The sequence below is a fragment of the Oncorhynchus masou genome, chromosome 6 (genome assembly GCF_036934945.1).
Source record: "Oncorhynchus masou masou isolate Uvic2021 chromosome 6, UVic_Omas_1.1, whole genome shotgun sequence".
In the NCBI taxonomy this organism is placed as follows: domain Eukaryota; kingdom Metazoa; phylum Chordata; class Actinopteri; order Salmoniformes; family Salmonidae; genus Oncorhynchus; species Oncorhynchus masou.
In genome coordinates, this window is record NC_088217.1 from 66,249,532 (window position 1) to 66,273,014 (window position 23,483).

General features: G+C 41.3%; 1 protein-coding gene across 8 annotated transcripts in view; it reads left to right on the forward strand.

The window, feature by feature from the left end:
• The window catches only part of LOC135542446 (sodium- and chloride-dependent GABA transporter 2-like), a 46,068-nt gene that overhangs the window by 11,709 nt on the left and 10,876 nt on the right, over nt 1–23,483 (forward strand). For 7 of the 8 annotated variants that reach the window (XR_010456083.1, XR_010456082.1, XM_064969398.1 and 4 more), the window contains 4 exons: nt 1,403–1,543; nt 3,647–3,734; nt 4,075–4,207; nt 12,494–12,628. Coding sequence is in view for 6 of the 8 variants with exons in the window: in XM_064969398.1 (XP_064825470.1) it covers nt 1,403–1,543; nt 3,647–3,734; nt 4,075–4,207; nt 12,494–12,628 (497 nt within the window). In the remaining 2 variants the exon portion in view is untranslated. The remainder of the gene's footprint in view (nt 1–1,402; nt 1,544–3,646; nt 3,735–4,074; nt 4,208–12,493; nt 12,629–23,483) is intronic. The other variant, XM_064969395.1, reaches the window with a different exon arrangement.

Here is a 23,483-nt window from a genome sequence, read left to right on the forward strand (position 1 = left end):
AAAGGCACACACCTGTCTATCTAAGGTCCCACAGTTGACAGTGCATGTCAGAGCAAAAACCAAGCCATGAGGTCGAAGCAACTGTCCGTAGAGCTCAGAGACAGGATTGTGTCAAGGAACACATCTGGGGAAGGGTACCAAAACATTTCTGCAACATTGAAGGTCCCCAAGAACACAGTGGCCTCCATCATTCTTAAATGGAAGAAGTGTGGAACCACCAAGACTCTTCCTAGAGCTGGCCGCCCAGCCAAATTGAGCAATCAGGGGAGAAGGGCCTTGGTCATGGAGGTGACCAAGAACCAGATGCTGTGCAGTGATGCTCTCCATCCAACCTGAACTCCCCAAATACAGGTGTGCCAAGCTTGTAGCGTCATACCCAAGAAGACTCAAGGCTGTAATCACTGCCAAAGGTGCTTCAACAAAGTACTGAGTAAAGGTTCGAAGTACTGATGTAAATGTAATATTATTTTTTTTAATTATACATTTGCTAAAACTTGCTTTGGGGGTATTGTGTGTAGATTAATGAGGAGGGGGGGGGGGCAGTTCATCAAATTTTAGAATAAGGCTGTAAATGTAACAAATTGTGGAAAAAGTCAAAGGGTTTGAATACTTTCCCGAATGCACTGTACACGCTCGCACAGACACACAGAGCCCAGATAAGACAGCAGGCGTGGAATGTTTACAGCGAGTTGTGTGATGGCCAACAGAGCCATGTGTTAGCAGAGGGACAAACACTGCTGCAGCATCTGTGTTTTGGTACATTTAGTACTAGTAGATTGTTTTTAGACTTGTCTGCCTGTGCACGTGTTCATGCTCTTTTAGTGTGTCCTAAATATTAAGGGTGAAATCTTATCTTTAAAAGCTATGCAAATGTATGTGCACGTTTACCTGTACCCTTGTTAATCCATGATCTACATGGGAGTTAAAGTTTTGTGTGTCTGTTTTTAGGGTTTTTATCAAGCGGTTAGTAACGACCACTCAAGGTGATTGGTTAAAAGCCAAGTTGTGCGTTGTTCACGAAATAGCACAGGGAATGCACACTAACGGTTTTATTTGAATCATAGCTGTGTATCCATTAGAATGTATCAGTGTTTTTTTTTTCCTGTGCCTGCGTGTTGTCTGTGTGCCTCTGCCTGTGTTTGAGTGTGTAGGTTTTGTTTGTCTTAGTGCCTGTGCGTATGGGTGTGTAACTAAATTTATTCATGCAGTAAAGGTCTGACAAAGTTTTAGACACTTTTGGTACTTTTGTATCCATGAGAGTCCATGTGACTTAAAAAAAAAACTTTTAATCCTTGATTGTAATGTTTTATTCATTTATTTAACCAGGTTAGTTTCAAGAGAGACCTGGACCTGGAATGTGATTTGTAGATATAAATAAAGTATTTGGAATGTGTTTCCACAGGTCTGGGCTTTGCCAGTCAGGTGATGATCCTCCACGGGTGTGTGTATTACATTGTGGTCCTGGCCTGGGCTCTCTTCTACCTGGTCCACAGCTTCCAGTCAGAGCTGCCCTGGGCCCACTGCAACAACACCTGGAACACAGGTACACCATGTACCGATACCATTTTCACACTACTGAGCCAAGCTGTACTCGTCTGGCCTGTTTATGCATCCAAAAATATTTGCTGGAACCATACTGGAAGTTGGGGATGTTGATGGGTTATCTTATTTTCAAAGAGGTAATATCAAATAGGCCTACATATGTCAACTAGTGTCAAATATTTGAACGCATTGGAGATGTGTTTGATTAGGTTGGTGTTTGCATTTTTGGGACGATTCTAATGGTTCCATTGTACCAGAAAAAACGAAATTTGCTCAATTATCCGGTCCAAGTATTTGACCTACAGGTGCCATGTACCTATTTGACCTAGGTCTGTGAAATATTTCACATATTTCTCTTTATCTTTCAAAGGCAGTTGACATGCGTTTTTCGGCAGTTGCTATTGCAGTTTTTCCCAATTGTTAACACACGTTTGCTGAAACTACATCCAAGATACACAAAACAATTTCCCCAAAAACCAACGACGTCTTGCAAAATGAAACATAGCAATCAAAATCATGTACTCCCTGCTCAAAGTGAAACTACAAATCAATGTATACACATCAAATGAAACGAACAACCAAGGTCACACTAAAATGACATACTCAAAACACTACTATCAGAAACTATTTCAGTGTAAAGACTAAGATTTTGTTGATATACTGTATATTGTTAGTGTGTACTCAAACAAGAAAGGAACACAAATGCAAAAATGGAAGTTTTATATTTCAACATGACTCAATACATGTCAAACAGAATACTGTAAAAATGCAAAAATACAGTAAATATACAGTTGGAAGTCGTAAATTTACATGCACCTTAGGCAAATACATTTAAACTCAGTTTTTCACCATTCCTGACATTTAATCCTAGTAAAAATTCCCTGTCTTAGGTCAGTTAGGATCACCACTTTATTTTAAGAATGTGAAATGTCAGAATAATAGTAGAGTGCTTTTATTTCAGCTTTTATTTCTTTCATCACATTCCCAGTGAGTCAGAAGTTTACATACACTCAATTAGTATTTGGTAGCATTGCCTTTAAATTGTTTAACTTGGGTCAAACATTTTGGATAGCCTTCCACAAGCTTCCCACAATAGTTTGGGTGAATTTTGGCCCATTTCTCCTGACAGAGCTGGTGTAACTGAGTCAGGTTTCTAGGCTTCCTTGCTCGCACATGCTTTTTCAGATCTGCCCACTAATGTTCTATGGGATTGAGGTCAGGGCTTTGTGATGGCCACTCCAATACCTTGACTTTGTTGTCCTTAGCCCATTTTGCCAGAACTTTGGAAGTATGCTTGGGGTCATTGTCCATTTGGAAGACCCATTTGCGACCAAGCTTTAACTTCCTGACTGATGTCTTGAGATGTTGCTTCAATATATCCACATAATTTTCATGCCTCATGATGCCATCTATTTTGTGAAGGGCACCAGGCCCTCCTGAAGCAAAGCACCCCCACAACATGATGCTGCAAGCCTCCCCCTTTTTCTTCCAATCATAACGATGGTCATTATGGCCAAACGGTTCTATTTTTGTTTCATCAGAAGAGAGGACATTTCTCCAAAAAGTGCGGTCTTTGTCCCCATGTGCAGTTGCTAACCGTAGTCTGGCTTTTTTATGGCGGTTTTGGAGCAGTGGCTTCTTCCTTTCAGGTTATGTCGACATATGACTTGTTTTACTGTGGATATAGATACAGTGAGGGGAAAGAAGTATTTGATCCCCTGCTTATTTTGTACGTTTTCCCACTGAAAAAGAAATGATCAGTCTATAATTTTAATGGTAGGTTTATTTGAACAATGAGAGACAGAATAACAACAAAAAAATCCAGAAAAACGCATGTCCTACTAATCAATCAGATTCTAAACTCTCCACCATGGCCAAGACTAAAGAGCTCTCCAATGATGTCAGGGACAAGATTGTAGACCTACACAAGGCTGGAATGGGCTTTGCTGCAGGAGGGCCTGGTGCCCTTCACAAATAGGGAAAAACTGTAAACCAGTTTTTTTTGGAAGAGAAAGAGGTATGGGATGATTATGAGTCAAGTTGAGCTAAGGTGAGTTTAGTTGAGTTAAGGTGATCGTGTGTTGAAGTTCTGTCTGTCTTGTAGATACCTGTGTGTTGTTTGACTGTCAGAACCTAACCTCTGGGACCGGCCTACCAGAGAACGCTACCTCGCCTGTCATCGAGTTCTGGGAGTGAGTCTCGCCCACATTCCTTACAACACGACTGCATTTTGTTTCCTTAGAAATGAAGTAAAGGGGAATTATATGCAGCTTTTTGGCTGGCAATTTAAAATGTGAGGTATTAACAATGTTGTGTCCGTGAATTGCCAAAGTCCGTTTTAGGGGACATAGAGAAGACTGGAGACATTGTAGACGAGGTAGGGTCACATTTCCAACAGAGGTTTGGGTTTAAGGGGGTTCCGTTTTACCAAGAGTAGAGTGATCATAATCTACCTTTGGCATTACAGTGGCTTTAAACAGGTTCATGTTTAGCCTTATTTGGGGGTATTATTAATTGTGTGTGTCCATCCAGGCGGGAGGTCCTGCAGCTGTCCAGTGGACCAGAAGAGCTGGGGCCAGTCAGCTGGAGGCTGGCTCTGTGTCTGCTGCTAGTCTGGGTCGTCTGCTACTTCTGTGTGTGGAAGGGGGTCAAATCCACTGGCAAGGTGAGCACAAATAACACATACATACAGTGGGGTCTGAAACTATTGACAGAGATTAGCAAAAAAAATGATGTATAGAATAAATAATTCAAATACTTTGCTATATTGTATTACATTTTTGGGGGGGGAATTATAATATTTCATACTAACTTAATTGCTGAGAGAAAAACTATTTTGTTTACCAAGTAATATTTTCTCTGCAAAAAGGTAGCAAAACCTTTCAATACCTCACCTGGCGAGGATACCGCCACTGGGGCTTTTTCCTAAATGTTTTATGAGATTGGAGAACACATTGGGAGGGATCTGAGACCTTTCCTTCATACAGAATCTTTCCAGACACTTGATGTCCTTTGTGTGCTCTTATTGACTGCCGTCTTCCATTGAAACCACTGGTATTCAATGGTGTTCAAGTCCGGAGACCATTGCAAAATGTTAATTTTGTGGTCAATGAACCATTTCTTCGTGGATTTTGATGTGTGCTTATATATACAGTACCAGTCAAAAGTTTAGACACACCTACTCATTCAAGGGTTTTCTTTATTTGTACTATTTTCTACCATTGTAGAATAATAGTGAAGACATCAAAACTATGAAATAACACATATGGAATCATGTAGTAACCCAAAAAGTGTTTTATTATATATTTGAGATTCTTCAAAGTAGCCACCCTTTGCCTTGATGACAGCTTTGCACACTCTTAGCATTCTCTCAACCAGCTTCACCTGGAATGCTTTTCCAACAGTCTTGAAGGAGTTCCCACATATGCTGAGCATTTGTTGGCTGCTTTTCCTTCACTTTGCAGTCCAACTCATTCCTAAACATCTCAATTGGGTTGAGGTTGGGTGATTGTGGAGATCAGGTCATCTGATGCAACACTCCACCACTCTTCCTTCTTTGTCAAATAGCCCTTACACAGCCTGGGGGTGGGTTGGGTCATTGTCCTGTTGAAAACAAATGATAGTCCTACTACGCGCAAACCAGATGGGATGGCGAATCGCCACAGAATGCTGTGGTAACTATGCTGGTTAAGTGTGCCTTGAATTCAAAATAAATTAATGACAGTGTCACCAACAAAGCACCCCCACACCACACGCTGTCCTTTAGTAGTGGTTTATTTGCAGCAATTCAACCACGGAGGCCTGATTCACGCAGTTTCCTTTGAACAGTTGATGTTAAGATGTGTCTGAAACTTGATCTCTGAAGCATTTATTTGGGCTGCAATCTGCAGTTAACTCTAATGAACTTATCCTCTGCAGCAGAGGTAACTCTGGGTCTTCATTTCCTATGGCGGTCCTCATGAGAGCCAGCTTCATCATAGCGTTTGGTGATTTGTGACTGCACTTGAAGAAACTTTCAAAGTTCTTGAAATTTTCCAGATAAACTGTCGTTTCTCTTTTCTTATTTGAAGCTGTTCTTGCCATAATATGGATTTGGTATTTTACCAAATGGGCCTATCGTCTGAATACCACCCCTACCTTGTCACAACAACAACTGATTGGCTCAAATGCATTAAGAAGGAAAGAAATTCCACAAATGTACTTTTAAGAAGGCACACCTGTTAATTTAAATGCATTCCAGGTGACTACCTCATAAAGCTGGTTGAGAGAATGCCAAACATGTGCAAAGCTGTAATCAAGGCAAAGGGTGGCTACTTTGAAGAATCTCAAATATAAAATATATTTTGATTTGTTTAACACTTTTTTGGTTACTACGTGATTCTATATGTGTTATTTCATAGTTTTGATGTATTAACTATTATTCTACAATGCAGAAAATAGTACCAATAAAGAAAAACCCTTGAATGAGTAGGTGTGTCCAAACTTTTGACTGGTACTATATATATACAGTGGGGAAAAGGGTATTTAGTCAGCCACCAATTGTGCAAGTTCTCCCACTTAAAAAGATGAGAGAGGCCTGTAATTTTCATCATAGGTACACTTCAACTATGGCAGACAAAATGAGAAAAGAAATCCAGAAAATCACATTGTAGAATTTTTAATTAATTTATTTGCAAATTATGGTGGAAAATAAGTATTTGGACACCTACATACAAGCAAGATTTCTGGCTCTCACAGACCTGTAACTTCTTCTTTAAGAGGCTCCTCTGTCCTCCACTCGTTACCTGTATTAATGGCACCTGTTTGAACTTGTTATCAGTATATAAGACACCTGTCCACAACCTCAAACAGTCAAACTCCACTATTGCCAAGACCAAAGAGCTGTCAAAGGACACCAGAAACAAAATTGTAGACCTGCACCAGGCTGGGAAGACTGAATCTGCAATAGGTAAGCAGCTTGGTTTGAACAAATCAACTGTGGGAGCAATTATTAGGAAATGGAAGACATACAAGACCACTGATAATCTCCCTCGATCTGGGGCTCCACGCAAGATCTCACCCCGTGGGGTCAAAATTATCACAAGAACGGTGAGCAGAAATCCCAGAACCACACGGGGGGGCCTAGTGAATGACCTACAGAGAGCTGGGACCAAAGTAACAAAGCCTACCATCAGTAACACACTACGCCGCCAGGGACTCAAATCCTGCAGTGCCAGACGTGTCCCCCTGCTTAAGCCAGTACATGTCCAGGCCCGTCTGAAGTTTGCTAGAGAGCATTTGGATGATCCAGAAGAAGATTGGGAGAATGTCAGATGAAACCAAAACAGAACTTTTTGGTAAAAACTCAACTCGTTGTGTTTGGAGGACAAAGAATGCTGAGTTGCATCCAAATAACACCATACCTACTGTGAAGCATGGGGGTGGAAACATCATGCTTTGGGGCTGTTTTTCTGCAAAGAGACCAGGACGACTGATCCGTGTAAAGGAAAGAATGAATGTGGCCATGTATCATGTATTGTGACCAAAAGCCATCACACACCCATTCTGGCTAAATTGTATGGTTTTCATCCACTCCTTCTAATCAGGGACTGAATCAAACCTGGAACACCAGGTGAGTGCAATTAACTAACAGGTAGAACCCAAAATTAGAAGTGTTTCAGCCCTCCAGAACCAAAATTGAACAACCCTGCTATCAACCAACAGTAATCATACCTCCTTTGCTATGGGAGTACTGTACATGAAGGATTCCACTTATACCTTCAAGGCCAATGGATTTGCGATGGACCGTATAGATCTGGTTGATATAGAAGGTATCATAGATGTACAGTTGAACAGATATGATTGATATAGATCCGTGGTTCCCAAACTTTTTATAGTCCCGTACCCCTTCAAACATTCAACCTCCAGTTGCGTACCCCCTCTAGCACCAGGGTCAACATCTGAGCGCACTCTCAAATGTTGTGTTTTGTCATCATTTGAAGCCTGCCACACACACATTACACAATACATTCATTAAACATAAGAATGAGTGACAGTTTTTGTCACATCTCGGTTAGTGGGAAGTGACAAAGTGCTCTTATAGTACCAGAGCACAAATAATAATAATCAATCATTTTCGTCTTGATTTGGCCATCTTACATATAAACCCTAATTTGTTCATAAACTGTGAATAACTCACCACAGGTTAATGAGAAGGGTGTGCTTGAAAGGATGCACATAACTCTACAATGCTGGGTTGTATTGGATAGTCTCAGTCTTAAATCTTTTTTCACATACAGTCTGCCTGTATTTAGTTTTCATGCTAGTGAGGGCTGAGAATCCACTCTCACATAGGACATCTGTCTCTTAACCACATGATTTGCCAAGGCAAGAAACTGAGCGCCGCCCTTATCCAGAAACCTGGCAGTGGCTTTTGATTAAATTGCATTTTCACAGAACTGCTTGTTGCAATTTGTGTTCAGATATCGGTAAGTGGACTGGAGGCAGGGCATGAAAGGAATAAGGAATCCAGTTTTGTGCCGTCAGTTTCAGGAAAGTACCTGCGTAATTGCACACCCATCTCACTCAGGTGCTTCGCTATATGACATTTGACATTGTCCGTAAGCTTGAGTTCATTTGCATGCAAAAATCATACAATGATGGAAAGACCTGTGTGTTGTTTTTGTTAATGCAGACAGAAAAGAGGTCCAACTTCTTAATCATAGCCTCAATTTTGAATATAGTTGCAGAGAGACCCTATAACCCTAGATTCAGATCATTCAGGTGAGAAAAAATATCACCCAGATAGGCCAGTCGTGAGAAACTCGTCATCATGCAAGAGGTCAGACAAGTGAAAATTAGGGTCAGTAAAGAGAACTTAAGCTCGTCTCACAATTCAAAACAGCGTGTCAATACTTTGCCCCTTGATAACCAGTGCACTTATTTACAGTGCCTTGCGAAAGTATTCGGCCCCCTTGAACTTTGCGACCTTTTGCCACATTTCATGAAGTGGAACGACATTTATTGGATATTTCAAACTTTTTTAACAAATCAAAAACTGAAAAATTGGGCGTGCAAAATTATTCAGCCCCTTTACTTTCAGTGCAGCAAACTCTCTCCAGAAGTTCAGTGAGGATCTCTGAATGATCCAATGTTGACCTAAATGACTAATGATGATAAATACAATCCACCTGTGTGTAATCAAGTCTCCGTATAAATGCACCTGCACTGTGATAGTTTCAGAGGTCCGTTAAAAGCGCAGAGAGCATCATGAAGAACAAGGAACACACCAGGCAGGTCCGAGATACTGTTGTGAAGAAGTTTAAAGCCGGATTTGGATACAAAAAGATTTCCCAAGCTTTAAACATCCCAAGGAGCACTGTGCAAGCGATAATATTGAAATGGAAGGAGTATCAGACCACTGCAAATCTACCAAGACCTGGCCATCCCTCTAAACTTTCAGCTCATACAAGGAGAAGACTGATCAGAGATGCAGCCAAGAGGCCCATGATCACTCTGGATGAACTGCAGAGATCTACAGCTGAGGTGGGAGACTCTGTCCATAGGACAACAATCAGTCGTATATTGCACAAATCTGGCCTTTATGGAAGAGTGGCAAGAAGAAAGCCATTTCTTAAAGATATCCATAAAAAGTGTTGTTTAAAGTTTGCCACAAGCCATCTGGGAGACACACCAAAGATGTGGAAGAAGGTGCTCTGGTCAGATGAAACCAAAATTGAACTTTTTGGCAACAATGCAAAACGTTATGTTTGGCGTAAAAGCAACACAGCTCATCACCCTGAACACACCATACCCACTGTCAAACATGGTGGTGGCAGCATCATGGTTTGGGCCTGCTTTTCTTCAGCAGGGACAGGGAAGATGGTTAAAATTGATGGGAAGATGGATGGAGCCAAATACAGGACCATTCTGGAAGAACCTGATGGAGTCTGCAAAAGACCTGAGACTGGGACGGAGATTTGTCTTCCAACAAGACAATGATCCAAAACATAAAGCAAAATCTACAATGGAATGGTTCAAAAATAAACATATCCAGGTGTTAGAATGGCCAAGTCAAAGTCCAGACCTGAATCTAATCGAGAATCTGTGGAAAGAACTGAAAACTGCTGTTCACAAATGCTCTCCATCCAACCTCACTGAGCTCGAGCTGTTTTGCAAGGAGGAATGGGAAAAAATGTCAGTCTCTCGATGTGCAAAACTGATATAGACATACCCCAAGCGACTTACAGCTGTAATCGCAGCAAAAGGTGGCGCTACAAAGTATTAACTTAAGGGGGCTGAATAATTTTGCACGCCCAATTTTTCAGTTTTTGATTTGTTAAAAAAGTTTGAAATATCCAATAAATGTCGTTCCACTTCAGGATTGTGTCCCACTTGTTGTTGATTCTTCACAAAAAAAATACAGTTTTATATCTTTATGTTTGAAGCCTGAAATGTGGCAAAAGGTCGCAAAGTTCAATGGGGCCGAATACTTTCGCAAGGCACTGTATGTTGTAAAAGCGTTACATGGTCGCTGCCCATATCATTGCATAATGCAGAAAATACACAAGAGTTCAAGTGCCTGGCTTGAACAAAGTTAGTCATTTTCACTGTAGTGTCCAAAATGTCTTTCAAGCTGTCAGGCATTCCCTTGTTAGCAAGAGCCTTTCGGTGGATGCTGCAGTGTACCCAAGTGGCGTCGGGAGCAACTGCTTGCATGCTCATTACCACTCCACTGTGTCTCCATGTCATGGCTTTTGCACCATCAGTACAGATAGCAACATGTCTTGACCACCGAAGTCCATTTGAACTCCAGTGGCTTATTTTTTTAAATCGTCATGTTTCATTTCTAAACGTCTTCGCAAGAGTGAAGGTTTTCCTTGAGAGAGTAACGGTTAATATAATTGGATGTTAATTATTTGACTAGGCTACCTGTATTTGACATTGTGTTGTTATTTCACTGAACACTAGATGGTTGAATTTTATGTTTGGCAGTGCAATGAGGCTACTCGGGCGAGAAAACATCCTCACCCAAAATGTATAGCCCCGTTGGAAGAAATATACTGTTTGAAAATGTGAATCACATTTTTATTTGGCGTACCCCCGACGGCATTGCGCGTGCCCCGGAGCTACCCCAGTTTGGGAATACCTTGGGGCTACCCCAGTTTGGGAATACCTGATATAGAATGCAACAAATAAACGTCCTCTCACTGTCAACTGCATTTATTTTCAGCAAACTTAACATATTTTAATATTTGTATGAACATAACAAGATTCAACAACTGAGACACAAACTGAACAAGTTCCACAGACATGTGACGATCAGAAATTGAATAATGTGTCCCTGAACAAAGGGGGGTCAGAATTAAAAGTAACAGTTAGTATCTGGTGTGGCCACCAGCTGCATTAAGTACTGCAGTGCATCTCCTCATGGACTGCACCAGATTTGCCCGTTCTTGCTGTGAGATGTTACCCCACTCTTCCACCATGGCACCTTCAAGTTCCCAGACATTTCTGGGGGGAATGGCCCTAGCCCTCACCCTCCGATCCAACAGGTCCCAGGTGTGCTCAATGGGATTGAGATCCGGGCTCTTCACTGGCCATGGCAGAACACTGACATTCCTGTCTTGCAGGAAATCACGCAGAGAACGAGCAGCGTGGCTGGTGACATTGTCATGCTAGAGGGTCATGTCAGGATGAGCCTGCAGGAAGGGTACCACATGAGGGAGGAGGATGTCTCCTTGTAACGCACAGCGTTGAGATTGCCTGCAATGACAACAAGCTCAGTCCGATGATGCTGTGACACACTGCCCCAGACCATGACGAACCCTCCACCTCCAAATCGCTCCCGGTCCAGAGTACAGACCTCGGTGTAACCTTCATTCCTTCAACGTTGAACGCAGATCCTGCCATCACCCCTGAGAGAAAACCGGCACTCGTCAGTAAAGAGCACTTTTTGCCAGTCATCAAATCAAATCAAATTTATTTATATAGCTCTTTGTACATCAACTGATATCTCAAAGTGCTGTACAGAAACCCAGCCTAAAACCCCAAACAGCAAGCAATGCAGGTGTAGAAGTCCTGTCTGGTCCAGCGACGGTGGGTTTGTGCCCATCGGTAATGTTGTTGCCGGTGATGTCTGGTGAGGACCTGCCTTACAACAGCTCTACAAGCCCTCAGTCCAGCCTCTCTCAGCCTATTGTGGACAGTCTGAGCACTGATGGCGGGACTGTGCGTTCGTGGTGTATCTCGGGCAGTTGTTGTTGCCACCCTGTACCTGTCCCGCAGGTGTGATGTTCGGATGTACCGATCCTGTGCAGGTGTTGATACACGTGGTCTGCCACTGCGAGGATGATCAGCTGTCCGTCCTGTCTCCCTGTAGCTCTATCTTAGGTGTCTCACTGTACAGACAATACAATTTATTGCCCTGGCCACATCTGCAGTCCTCATGCCTCCTTGCAGCATATCTAAGGCACATTCACACAGATGAGCAGGGACCCTGGGCATCTTTCTTTTGGTGTTTTTCAGAGTCAGTAGAAAGGCCTCTTTTAGTTTTCTAAGTTTTAATAACTGTGACCTTAATTGCCTACCGTCTGCAAGCTGTTTGTGTCTTAACAACCGTTCCACAGGTGCATGTTCCTTAATTGTTTCGTGTTCATTGAACAATCATGGGAAACAATGTTTAAACCCTTTACAATGACGATCTGTGAAGTTATTTGGATTTTTACGAATTATCTTTGAAAGACAGGGTTCTGAAAAGGGGACATTTATTTTTTTGCTGAGTTTAGAAGGTATTATAGCATTTTTGAATGGAATTGAAATGTACAGTATAGATGTGGTTGACATAAGGTATCATAGATGTACAGTTACATATATGTGATTGATATAGAATCTAGATTCTAGAACTTATTATGCCATTTTCAGTTGGATTTCAGAAATTATTGATCTAGAAGCTATCCTACTGTTGTTCCAGGTGGTCTATCTTACCACCACGTTCCCCTACTTGATGCTGGCCATCCTGCTGGTACGTGGCATCACCCTGCCTGGAGCTGCCCAGGGCATCGTATACTATCTCAATCCCAACATCACCCGCCTGGCAGACCCACAGGTACCTGCGACCCACCCTCATACCCACCCACTACCCACACCCATACCCGCCAACATACTGGATCTTTTTTTGATTAGGCACAAAACTGAACAAAACTGACTGAAACAGGGAGAGACTACCAGAACTTGTCCCATAAGAAAAGTTTACATTGTGAAATGTTTTAGAACTTTTTTCAATGTGTGCCCTAATAAACACGACCCTGGTAATTTCTGAGAGGATACTGATTGGACTGGCTGCTTTTTAGCCAGTCCCAAGTGCCCCTCTATTGGAGTAGGTCTAGTCTGAATCAGTCTATGTAGGGTGTCAACCCACTCGACCCAGAGTGGTTGAAAACCACTTTGGTGTTGACATTTCTCTTCCTTATGTTATAAACACATTTTACGAAGACAAATATGATTATTCGGCTTGGGCAACATACCATATAATACCAGTGGCAGTCGGTGCCGTTTTAAGATTAGGGAGGACGATTTAGTTCTTATTTGAGCATGGCCTTATTTCTATTACAGCATATTGGATGACTGATATTCCATTTACCCAGCTCAATGTAACATAGGTTTAGGCTACTACATGATACTTAAATTTGCACTATACCCATCATGAGGTTGCTACAACCTAGCCTACAAGTGAACGTTTATAACATAGCTGCACAGGTTGAGAGTAATCAAGGTGACAGACAGTGACACATTCAATACCATATTGCACCCTCTTGCCTGTATCAAGCTGATCTTGTGTGTAATCATTTGTCCAAACGGTTGCAAAACCTTCCGCTTTGCAACTGAAACAAATTCAGCTCGGTTCATCCCTGTTTCATTGCGTTTGCTTCCATTTAGGAAACATTTTGCAACAGAATCTGCGGAATAAGTATACCCCTGATCATCCGCGCAAACAGTTCACTTTCTTAGCAGCCATATACAGCATCATCACTTTCCTCATTGTATAAATCCTTCTCGCATCTATGCGCTCTCCTCCTCTCACTTTTTCCCTTTGCTAGTGGACTTCAGTGCACAACACAACAGCTGTCTGTGAAAGTGAAAAAAACCTCTCTAACCTTCATAACATAACCATTAACCACTACACTGCCTACATCGTTGTCACCATATTATCTAATGTCATAGTCAACCTAGCTACTAGAACTGACTCATTAGTAAACCCACAATCCAATCCATATGTACAATCACACAGTACAGTGTACAGCAAGCTGTTTAGCAGTTACACTGGCCAGCTCCGTTGGCAATAAATGAATATGACTAAAAGCTTACTTTCACTTGGAAGAGTTGCAGTGTTGGATAGCCTTAGCCAGTTAGCTAACATAAATTGCATTCGTCTCACTGTTTGATTCAGGTTGTTGAGTATGCTAAATTATCTGCATTAGCTAGCTAAGTAAGTGAAAGGTGAACTAAAGAGAAAACAATACAACAAAATATAGCTAGCTCTCCCTCTGCTGCGTCTCCTTTTAAATTTTGGGGAAAAGTGTTTTTTCAAAACTGTACAACTATTGTCGTTCTCTCTTTGAGTCAACTACTCACCACGCAATATGTACAGCAGTGCTAACTAGCTGTAGTTTATGCTTTCGGTACTAGATTCATTCTCTGATCCTTTGAGTGGATGGAGAACATGTCAGTTCATGCTGCAAGAGCTCTGATAAGTTGAAGGACGTCCTCATAATTAGGGCTGTGGCGGTCACGAAATTTTGTCAGCCCGTGAATGTCAAACTAATTGTCGGTCTCACGGTTATTGACCGTTAATTAACATCAACACATTTAGCATTTCCCGACTTCCACTACAAGCCACTGATGCAGACCTTTGGAACATCTACGTTTTAATAACTCTAATAGATCCATGTAAAATAGCCTGAACCTTCACAATAAATCCATTATTTTATTTTTAGACAGGTCTAAAGAAACATGATATGAAGAAAATGTTGTCTATTTCAGAAGAAAAGTATAGCACACTTGTCCTGATTTGTTTTGTTTTTTGTTGTTTTTTTACATTTATTTAACTACGTAAGTCAAATAAGAACAAATTCTTATTTACAATGTTGGCCAAGAAACAGTGGGTAAACTGCCTTGTTCAGGGGCAGAACAACATATGTTTACCTTGTCAGCTCGGGGATTCGATCTAGCAACCTTTCTGTTACCGGCCCAACGCTCTAACCACTAGGCTACCTTCCCCTGATCGGGCTATGCCATATGGCTGTGGGCTACACTAGTTCATTTAGCAGACAAGATTTGGTTAGAATTCCATGACATTATTTTATGGTATGAAGAATACAATTGAACAAAACTGAAATTAAATAGAAAGGATATTTTCTCCAAATGATTTGAGGGAGTGCACACATGCGGCTATTCTTTGTTGTGCAGTTAGCAAAGAAATAGGTATTCCTATATGCTTAATTTAAGTAATTAATGTAACTTTAGTTGTTCTACAAACATTGGGCTCTGTTTGGATTTTTAATACATTGTGAGGCTACATGAAGCGTCTCTAATGATGATTTGAAAAAAGTAGCTTGAAGGCATGAGCTCTGCTTTGTTTTTTTGCGCAGGCTGTACACACTTCATCTGTCTCTCATTTTCAATTTGACAAGCACTTGATAACGCCTTGAATTTCCCAGCGGCATCCCCTTTGTGTGGCCCAAATGCCCCCTAAAAAATTGATATCTTTCTTACCTCTATATTGTTTTTACTCCTGCGGTTTCGAGAACAAAGATAACAAGTTTAACAAGAAAGTGAGCCTGTCAGTTAGTCTTCATTCTCGCACAGCATCTATTTTCTAATTCAAATTTTCCATAGGGGACAATGAAGTATATATCATATATCCAGCCTACATGATGTAATGCTGTGTCATTTTCCTATGAGAATAGAAAGGTTCAGAACTTTTCCGAAACAGCACAGTTGAAAAATATATGGCAAGTGGAAAACTGGATTGTGTTAAGAGGTAGATGGGAGGGGTTGAGGGTAGCTGAAGGATGGGAGTAAACCAAATAACTATTGTAAAATACATATAGTATGTATAAGCTGGAAGTAGAATCCTAAGTGTTGTTGTTGTCCATTATTTTACTCCAATTAGGGGAGGGGTGTAAGGGTTAGGGGAATATAATAAAGTTTGAGTAGGTGAAGGTGTCCATTCAACAGTTTTCTTTATTTGTATTATATTCTACATTGTAGAATAATAGGGAAGACATACACTACCGTTGGGGTCACTTAGAAATGTCCTTGTTTTCCATGAAAACATACATGAAATTTAGTTGCAAAATGAATAGGGAATATAGTCGTTGACAAGGTTATAAATATTGATTCTTAATTGAAATAGTAATTGTGTCCTTCAAACTTTGCTTTCATCAAATAATCCTCCATTTGCAACAATTACAGCCTTGCAGACCTTAGGCGTTCTAGTTGTCAATTTGTTGAGGTAATCTGAAGAGATTTCACCCCATGCTTCCTGAAGCACCTCCCACAAGTTGGATTGGCTTGATGGGCACTTATGTACCATACGGTCAAGCTGCTCCCACAACAGCTCAATAGGGTTGAGATCCAGTGACTGTGCTGTCCATTTCATTATAGACAGAATACCAGCTACCTGCTTCTTCCCTAAATAGTTCTTGCATAGTTTGGATCTGTGCTTTGGGTCATTGTCCTGTTGTAGGAGGAAATTGGATCCAGTTAAGTGCATTGCATTGCAAAATGGAGTGATAGCCTTACTTCTTCAAGATCCCTTTTACCCTGTACAAATCTCCCACTTTACCACCACCAAAGCAGATGGCGTCAAGCACTCCTCCCGCATCTTTTCATTTTTTTTCTGCGTCTCACAAATGTTCTTCTTGTGATCCGAGCACCTCAAACTTAGATTTGTTTCTCTATAACACTTTTTTTCCAATCTTTCTCTGTCCAGTGTCTCTGTTCTTTTGCCCATGTTAATATTTTATTTTTATTACCCAGCCATGTCTCACGTCACCCCGCTCCTCCGCTCTCTCCACTGGCTTCCAGTTGAAGCTCGCATCCGCTACAAGACCATGGTGCTTGCCTACGGAGCTGTGAGGGGAACGGCACCGCAGTACCTCCAGGCTCTGATCAGGCCCTACACCCAAACAAGGGCACTGCGTTCATCCACCTCTGGCCTGCTCGCCTCCCTACCACTGAGGAAGTACAGTTCCCGCTCAGCCCAGTCAAAACTGTTCGCTGCTCTGGCCCCCCAATGGTGGAACAAACTCCCTCACGACGCCAGGACAGCGGAGTCAATCACCACCTTCCGGAGACACCTGAAACCCCACCTCTTCAAGGAATACCTAGGATAGGATAAAGTAATCCTTCTCACCCCCCTTAAATGATTTAGATGCACTATTGTAAAGTGGCTGTTCCACTGGATGTCAGAAGGTGAATTCACCAATTTGTAAGTCGCTCTGGATAATAGCGTCTGCTAAATGACTTAAATGTAAATGTAAATGTAGCTTTTTCTTTGCAACTCTGCCTAGAAGGGCAGCACCCCGGAGTCGCCTCTTCACTGTTGACGTTGAGACGGGTAGTTTGTGGGTACAATTTAATGAAGCTGCCAGTTGAAGACTTGTGAGGCATCTGTTTCTCAAGCTAGAAACTCTATTGTACTTGTCCTCTTGCTCAGGGCCTCCCACTCCTCTTTCTATTCTGGTTAGAGCCAGTTTGCGATGTTCTGTGAAGGGAGTAGTACACAGCGTTGTATGAGATCTAAAGTTTCTTGGCAATTTCTCGCATGGAATAGCCTTCATTTCCCAGAACAAGAATAGACTGACGAGTTTCACAAGAAAGGTCTTTGTTTCTGCCCATTTTGAGCCTGTAATCGAACCCACAAATGCTGATGCTCCAGATACTCAACTAGTCTAAAGAAGGCCAGTTTTATTGCTTCTTTAGTCAGGACAACAGTTTTCAGCTGTGCTAACATAATTGCAAAAGGGTTTTCTAATGATCAATTAGCCTTTTAAAATGATATACTTGGATTAGCTAACACAATGTGCCATAGGGACACAGGAGTGATGGTTGCTGATAATGGGCTTCTGTACGCAAATGTAGGTATTCCATAAAAATCTGCCGTTTCCAGCTACAGTAGTCATTTACAACATTAATAATGTCTACACTGTATTTCTGATCAATTTGATGTTATTTTAATGGACAAAACAATGTGCTTTTCTTTCAAAAACAAGGACATTTCAAAGTGACCCCAAACTTTTGAACGGTAGTGTATGTTCATTTGTTTAACACTTCTTTGTGATTCCATATATGTTATTTCATAGTTTTGATGTATTCCCTATTATTCTACAATGAAGAACATAGTAAAAATAAAGAAACTCTTGAATGAGTAGGTGTGTCCAAACTTTTGACTAGTACTATACAGTTGAAGGCGTAAGTGTACATACACCTTAGCCAAATAGATTAAAACTCAGTTTTTCACAATTCCTGAGATGTTTATCCCAGTAACAATTCCCTGTCTTAGGCCAGTTTTATTTCTTTCATCACATTCCCAGTGTGTCAGAAGTTTACATACACTAAATGAGTATTTGGTAGCATTGCCTTTAAATTGTTTAACTTGGATCAAACATTTTGGGTAGCCTTCCACAAGCTTCCCACAATAAGTTGGGTGAAATTTGGCCCATTCCTCCTGACAGAGCTGTTGTAACTGAGTCAGGTTTGTAGGCCTCCTAGCTGGCACACGCTTTTTCTGTTCTGCCCACAAATTTTTGATAGGCTTGAGGTCAGGGCTTTGATGGCCACTCCAATACCTTGACTTTGTTGTCCTAAAGCCACTTTGCCAGAACTTTGGAAGTATGCTTGAGGTCATTGTCCAATTGGAAGACCCATTTGCGACCAAGCTTTAACTTCCTGACCGATGTCTTGAAATGTTGATGCTGCCACTGCTGTGCTTCACGGTTGGGATGGTGTTCTTCGGCTTGAAAGCCTCCCCCTTTTTCCTCCAAACATAACGATTGTCATTATGGGCAAGCAGTTCTATTTTTGTTTCATCAGACCAGAGGACATTTTTCCAAAGGTTACGATCTTTGTCCCCATGCGCAGTTGCAAACCGTAGTCTGTTTTTTTTATGGCTTTTTTGGAGCAGTGGCTTCTTCCTTGCTGAGCGGCCTTTCAGGTTATGTCGATATAGGACTTGTTTTACTGTGGATATAGATAGTTTTGTACCTGTTTCCTCCAGCATCTTCGCACCAAAGTACGTTAATTTCTAGGAAACAGAATGCGTCTCCTTTCTGAGCGGTATGACTGCTGAGTGGTCCCATGATGTTTATACTTGCGTACTATTGTCTGTACAGATGAACGTGGTACCTTCAGGCGTTTGGAAATTGCTCCCAAGGATGAACCAGACCTGTGGAGGTCTACAATTTTTTTTCTTAGGTCTTGGCTGATTTCTTTTGTTTTTCCCATAATGTCAAGCAAAGAGGCACTGACTTTGAAGGTAGGCCTTGAAATTCATCCACAGGTACACCTCCAATTGACTCAAATAATGTCAATTAGCCTATCAGAAGCCTCTAATGCCATGACATAATTTTATGGAATTTTCCAAGCTGTTTAAAGGCACAGTCAACTTACTGTATGTACATTTCTAACCCACTGGAATTGTGATACAGTGAAATAATAAATCTGTCTGTAAACAATTGTTGGAAAAATTACTTGTGTCATGCACAAAGTAGATGTCCTAACTGACTTGCCAAAACTATACTTTGTTAACAAGAAATTTGTGGAGTGGTTGAAAAACAAGTTTTAATGAGTGTATGTAAACTTCCGACTTCCACTGTGTGTATGCATACATACATACAGTGGGGCAAGAAAGTATTTAGTCAGCCACCAATTGTGCAAGTTCTCCCACTTAAAAAGATGAGAGAGGCCTGTAATTTTCATCATAGGTACACTTCAACTATGACAAAAAGAAATCAGAAAATCCAGAAAATCACATTGTAGGATTTTTAATGCATTTATTTGCAAATTATGGTGGGAAATAAGTATTTGGTCAATAACAAAAGTTTACCTCAATACTTTTTTATATACTCTTTGTTGGCAATGACAGAGGTCAAATGTTTTCTGTAAGTCTTCACAAGGTTTCCACATACTGTTGCTGGTATTTTGGGCCATTCCTCCATGCAGATCTCCTCTAGAGCAGTGATGTTTTGGGGCTGTTGCTGGGCAACACAGACTTTCAACTCCCTCCAAAGATTTTCTATGGGGTTGAGATCTGGAGACTGGCTAGGCCACTCCAGGACCTTGAAATGCTTCATGCTTCTTACGAAGCCACTCCTTCGTTGCCCGGGCGGTGTGTTTGGGATCATTGTCATGCTGAAAGACCCAACCACGTTTCATCTTCAATGCATCTTCAATGCAAAGGATGTTTTCACTCAATCTCACGATACATGGCCCCATTCATTCTTTCCTTGACACGGATCAGTCGTCCTGGTCCCTTTGCAGAAAAACAGCCCCAAAGCATGATGTTTCCACCCCCATGCTTCACAGTAGGTATGGTGTTTGGATGCAACTCAGCATTCTTTGTCCTCCAAACACGACGAGTTGAGTTTTTACCAAAAAGTTATATTTTGGTTTCATCTGACCATATGATATTCTCCCAATCTTCTTCTGGATCATCCAAATGCTCTCTAGCAAACTTCAGACGGGCCTGGACATGTACTGGCTTAAGCAGGGGGACACGTCTGGCACTGCAGGATTTGAGTCCCTGGCGGCGTAGTGTGTTACTGATGGTAGGCTTTGTTACTTTGGTCCCAGCTCTCTGCAGGTCTTTCACTAGGTCCCCCCGTGTGGTTCTGGTATTTTTGCTCACTGTTCTTGTGATAATTTTGACCCCACGGGGTGAGATCTTGCGTGGAGCCCCAGATCGAGGGAGATTATCAGTGGTCTTGTATGTCTTCCATTTCCTAATAATTGCTCCCACAGTTGATTTCTTCAAACCAAGCTGCTTACCTATTGCAGATTCAGTCTTCCCAGCCTGGTGCAGGTCTACAATTTTGTTTCTGGTGTCCTTTGACAGCTCTTTGGTCTTGGCCATAGTGGAGTTTGGAGTGTGACTGTTTGAGGTTGTGGACAGGTGTCTTTCATACTGATAACAAGTTCAAACAGGTGCCATTAATACAGGTACAGAGTGGAGGACAGAGGAGCCTCTTAAAGAAGAAGTTACAGGTCTGTGAGAGCCAGAAATCTTCCTTGTTTGTAGGTGACCAAATACTTATTTTCCACTATAATTTGCATATAAATTCATTAAAAATCCTACAATGTGATTTTCTGGATTTTCTTTCTCATTTTGTCTGTCATAGTTGAAGTGTACCTATGATGAAAATTACAGGCCTCTTTCATCTTTTTAAGTGGGAGAACTTGCACAATTGGTGGCTGACTAAATACTTTTTTTGCCCCACTGTGTGTGTGTGTATATTATATATATATATATATATATATATATATATATATATATATATATATATATATATATATATATATATATATATATATATATATATATATATATATATATATCAGTGCCTTGCAAAAGTATTCACCCCCTTGGTGTTTTTCGTATTTTGTTGCATTACAACCTGTAATTTAAATGGATTTTTATTTGGATTTCATGTCCAAATAAAAAGCACCATTGAATCCATTATAAAGAATGGAATGAATATGGCACAACCACAAACCGCCCACCAAAACTCATGGACCAGGCAAAGAGAGCTGCAAAGCTCCACAGTGGAAATTTGAGGATCTTTCCATAAGACCACTTTAAGCCGTACACTCCACAGAGCTGGGCCTTACGGAATAGTGGCCAGAAAAAAATAAGCAAACACGTTTGGTGTGGGAGACTCCCCAAACATATGGAAGAAGGTCAGCTTTTTGACCATCAAGGAAAACGCTATGTCTGGCGCAAACCCAACACCTCATCTCCCTGAGAACACCATCTCCACAGTGAAGCATGGTGGCAGCATCATGCTGTGGGGATGTTTTTCATCGGCAGGAAATGGGAAACTGGTCAGAATTGATGGAATGATGGATGGCACTAAATACAGGGAAATTCTTGAGGGGAAACCTGTTTCAGTCTTCCAGAGATTTGAGACTGGGACAGAGGTTCAACTTCTAAGCAGGACAATGACCCTAAGCATACTGCTAAAGCAACACTTGAGTGGTTTCAGGGGAAACATTTAAATATCTTGGAATGGCCAAGTCAAAGCCCAGACCTCAATCCAATTGAGAATCTGTAGCATGACTTAAAGATTGCTGAACACCAGCGGAACCCATCCAACTTGAAGGAGCTGGAGCAGTTTTGCCTTGACTGGGCAGAAATCCCAGTTTCTAGATGTGCGAAGCTTATAGAGACATACTCGATTAGACTTACAGCTGCAAAAGTTGGCTCTACAAAGTATTGACTTTGGGAGGGTGAATAGTTATGCACACTGAAGTTCTGTTTGTTTTTTAGTCTTATTTCTTGTTTGTTTCACAAGAAAGAAAAAAAAAATATCTTCAAAGTGGTAGGCATGTTGTGTAAATCAAATGATACAACCTGGAATAAACATTTATTTGGGGGGGAGTTTGTAAGGCAACAAAATAGGAAAAATGCCAAGGGGGGCGAATACTTTCGCAAGCCTGTGTGTGTGTGTGTGTGTGTGTGTGTGTGTGCTTGTGTGCATGCATGCATACAGTGGGGAGAACAAGTATTTGATACACTGCCGATTTTGCAGGTTTTCCTACTTACAAAGCATATAGTGGTCTGTAATTTTTATCATAGGTACACTTCAACTGTGAGAGACGGAATCTACAACAAAAATCCAGAAAATCACATTTGTATGATTTTTAAGTAATTCATTAGCATTTTATTGCATGACAAGTATTTGATCACCTACCAACCAGTAAGAATACTGGCTCTCACAGATCTGTTAGTTTTTCTTTAAGAAGCCCCCTGTTCTCCACTCATTACCTGTATTAACTGCACCTGTTTGAACTCGTTACCTGTATAAAAGTCACCTGTCTACACACTCAATCAAACAGACTCCAACCTCTCCACAATGGCCAAGACCAGAGAGCTGTGTAAGGAAATCAGGGATACAATTGTAGACATGCACAAGGCTGGGATGGGCTACAGGACAATAGGCAAGCAGCTTAGTGAGAAGGCAACAACTGTTGGCGCAATTATTAGAAAATGGAAGAAGTTCAAGATGACGGTCAATCACCCTCAGTCTGGGACTCCATGCAAGATCTCACCCTGTGGGGCATCAATGATCATGAGGAAGGTGAGGGATCAGCCCAGAACTACACGGCAGGACCTGGTCAATGACCTGGTCAATGACCTGAAGAGAGCTGGGACCACAGTCTCAAAGAAAACCATTAGTAACACACTATGCCATCATGGATTAAAATCCTGCATGCACGGTCCCCCTGCTCAAGCCTGCACATGTCCAGGCCCGTCTGAAGTTTGCCAATGACCATCTGGATGATCCAGAGGAGGAATGGGAGAAGGTCATGTGGTCTGATGAGACAAAAATAGAGCTTTTTGGTCTAAACTCGCCGTGTTTGGAGGAAGAAGGATGAGTACAACCCCAAGAACACCATCCCAACTATGAAGCATGGAGGTTTACCAAATATTAAGGTCTGCTTTTCTGATGTATCAAATACTTATGTCATGCAATAAAATGCAAATGAATTACTTAAAAATCATACAATGTGATTTTCTGGATTTTTGTTTTAGATTCCGTCTCACAGTTGAAGTGTACATATGATAAAAATTACAGACCTCTACATGCTTTAAAAATAGGAAAACCTGCAAAATCGGCAGTGTATCAAATACTTGTTATCCCCACTGTACATACATACAATATGTGTGTGTATTTACAAAA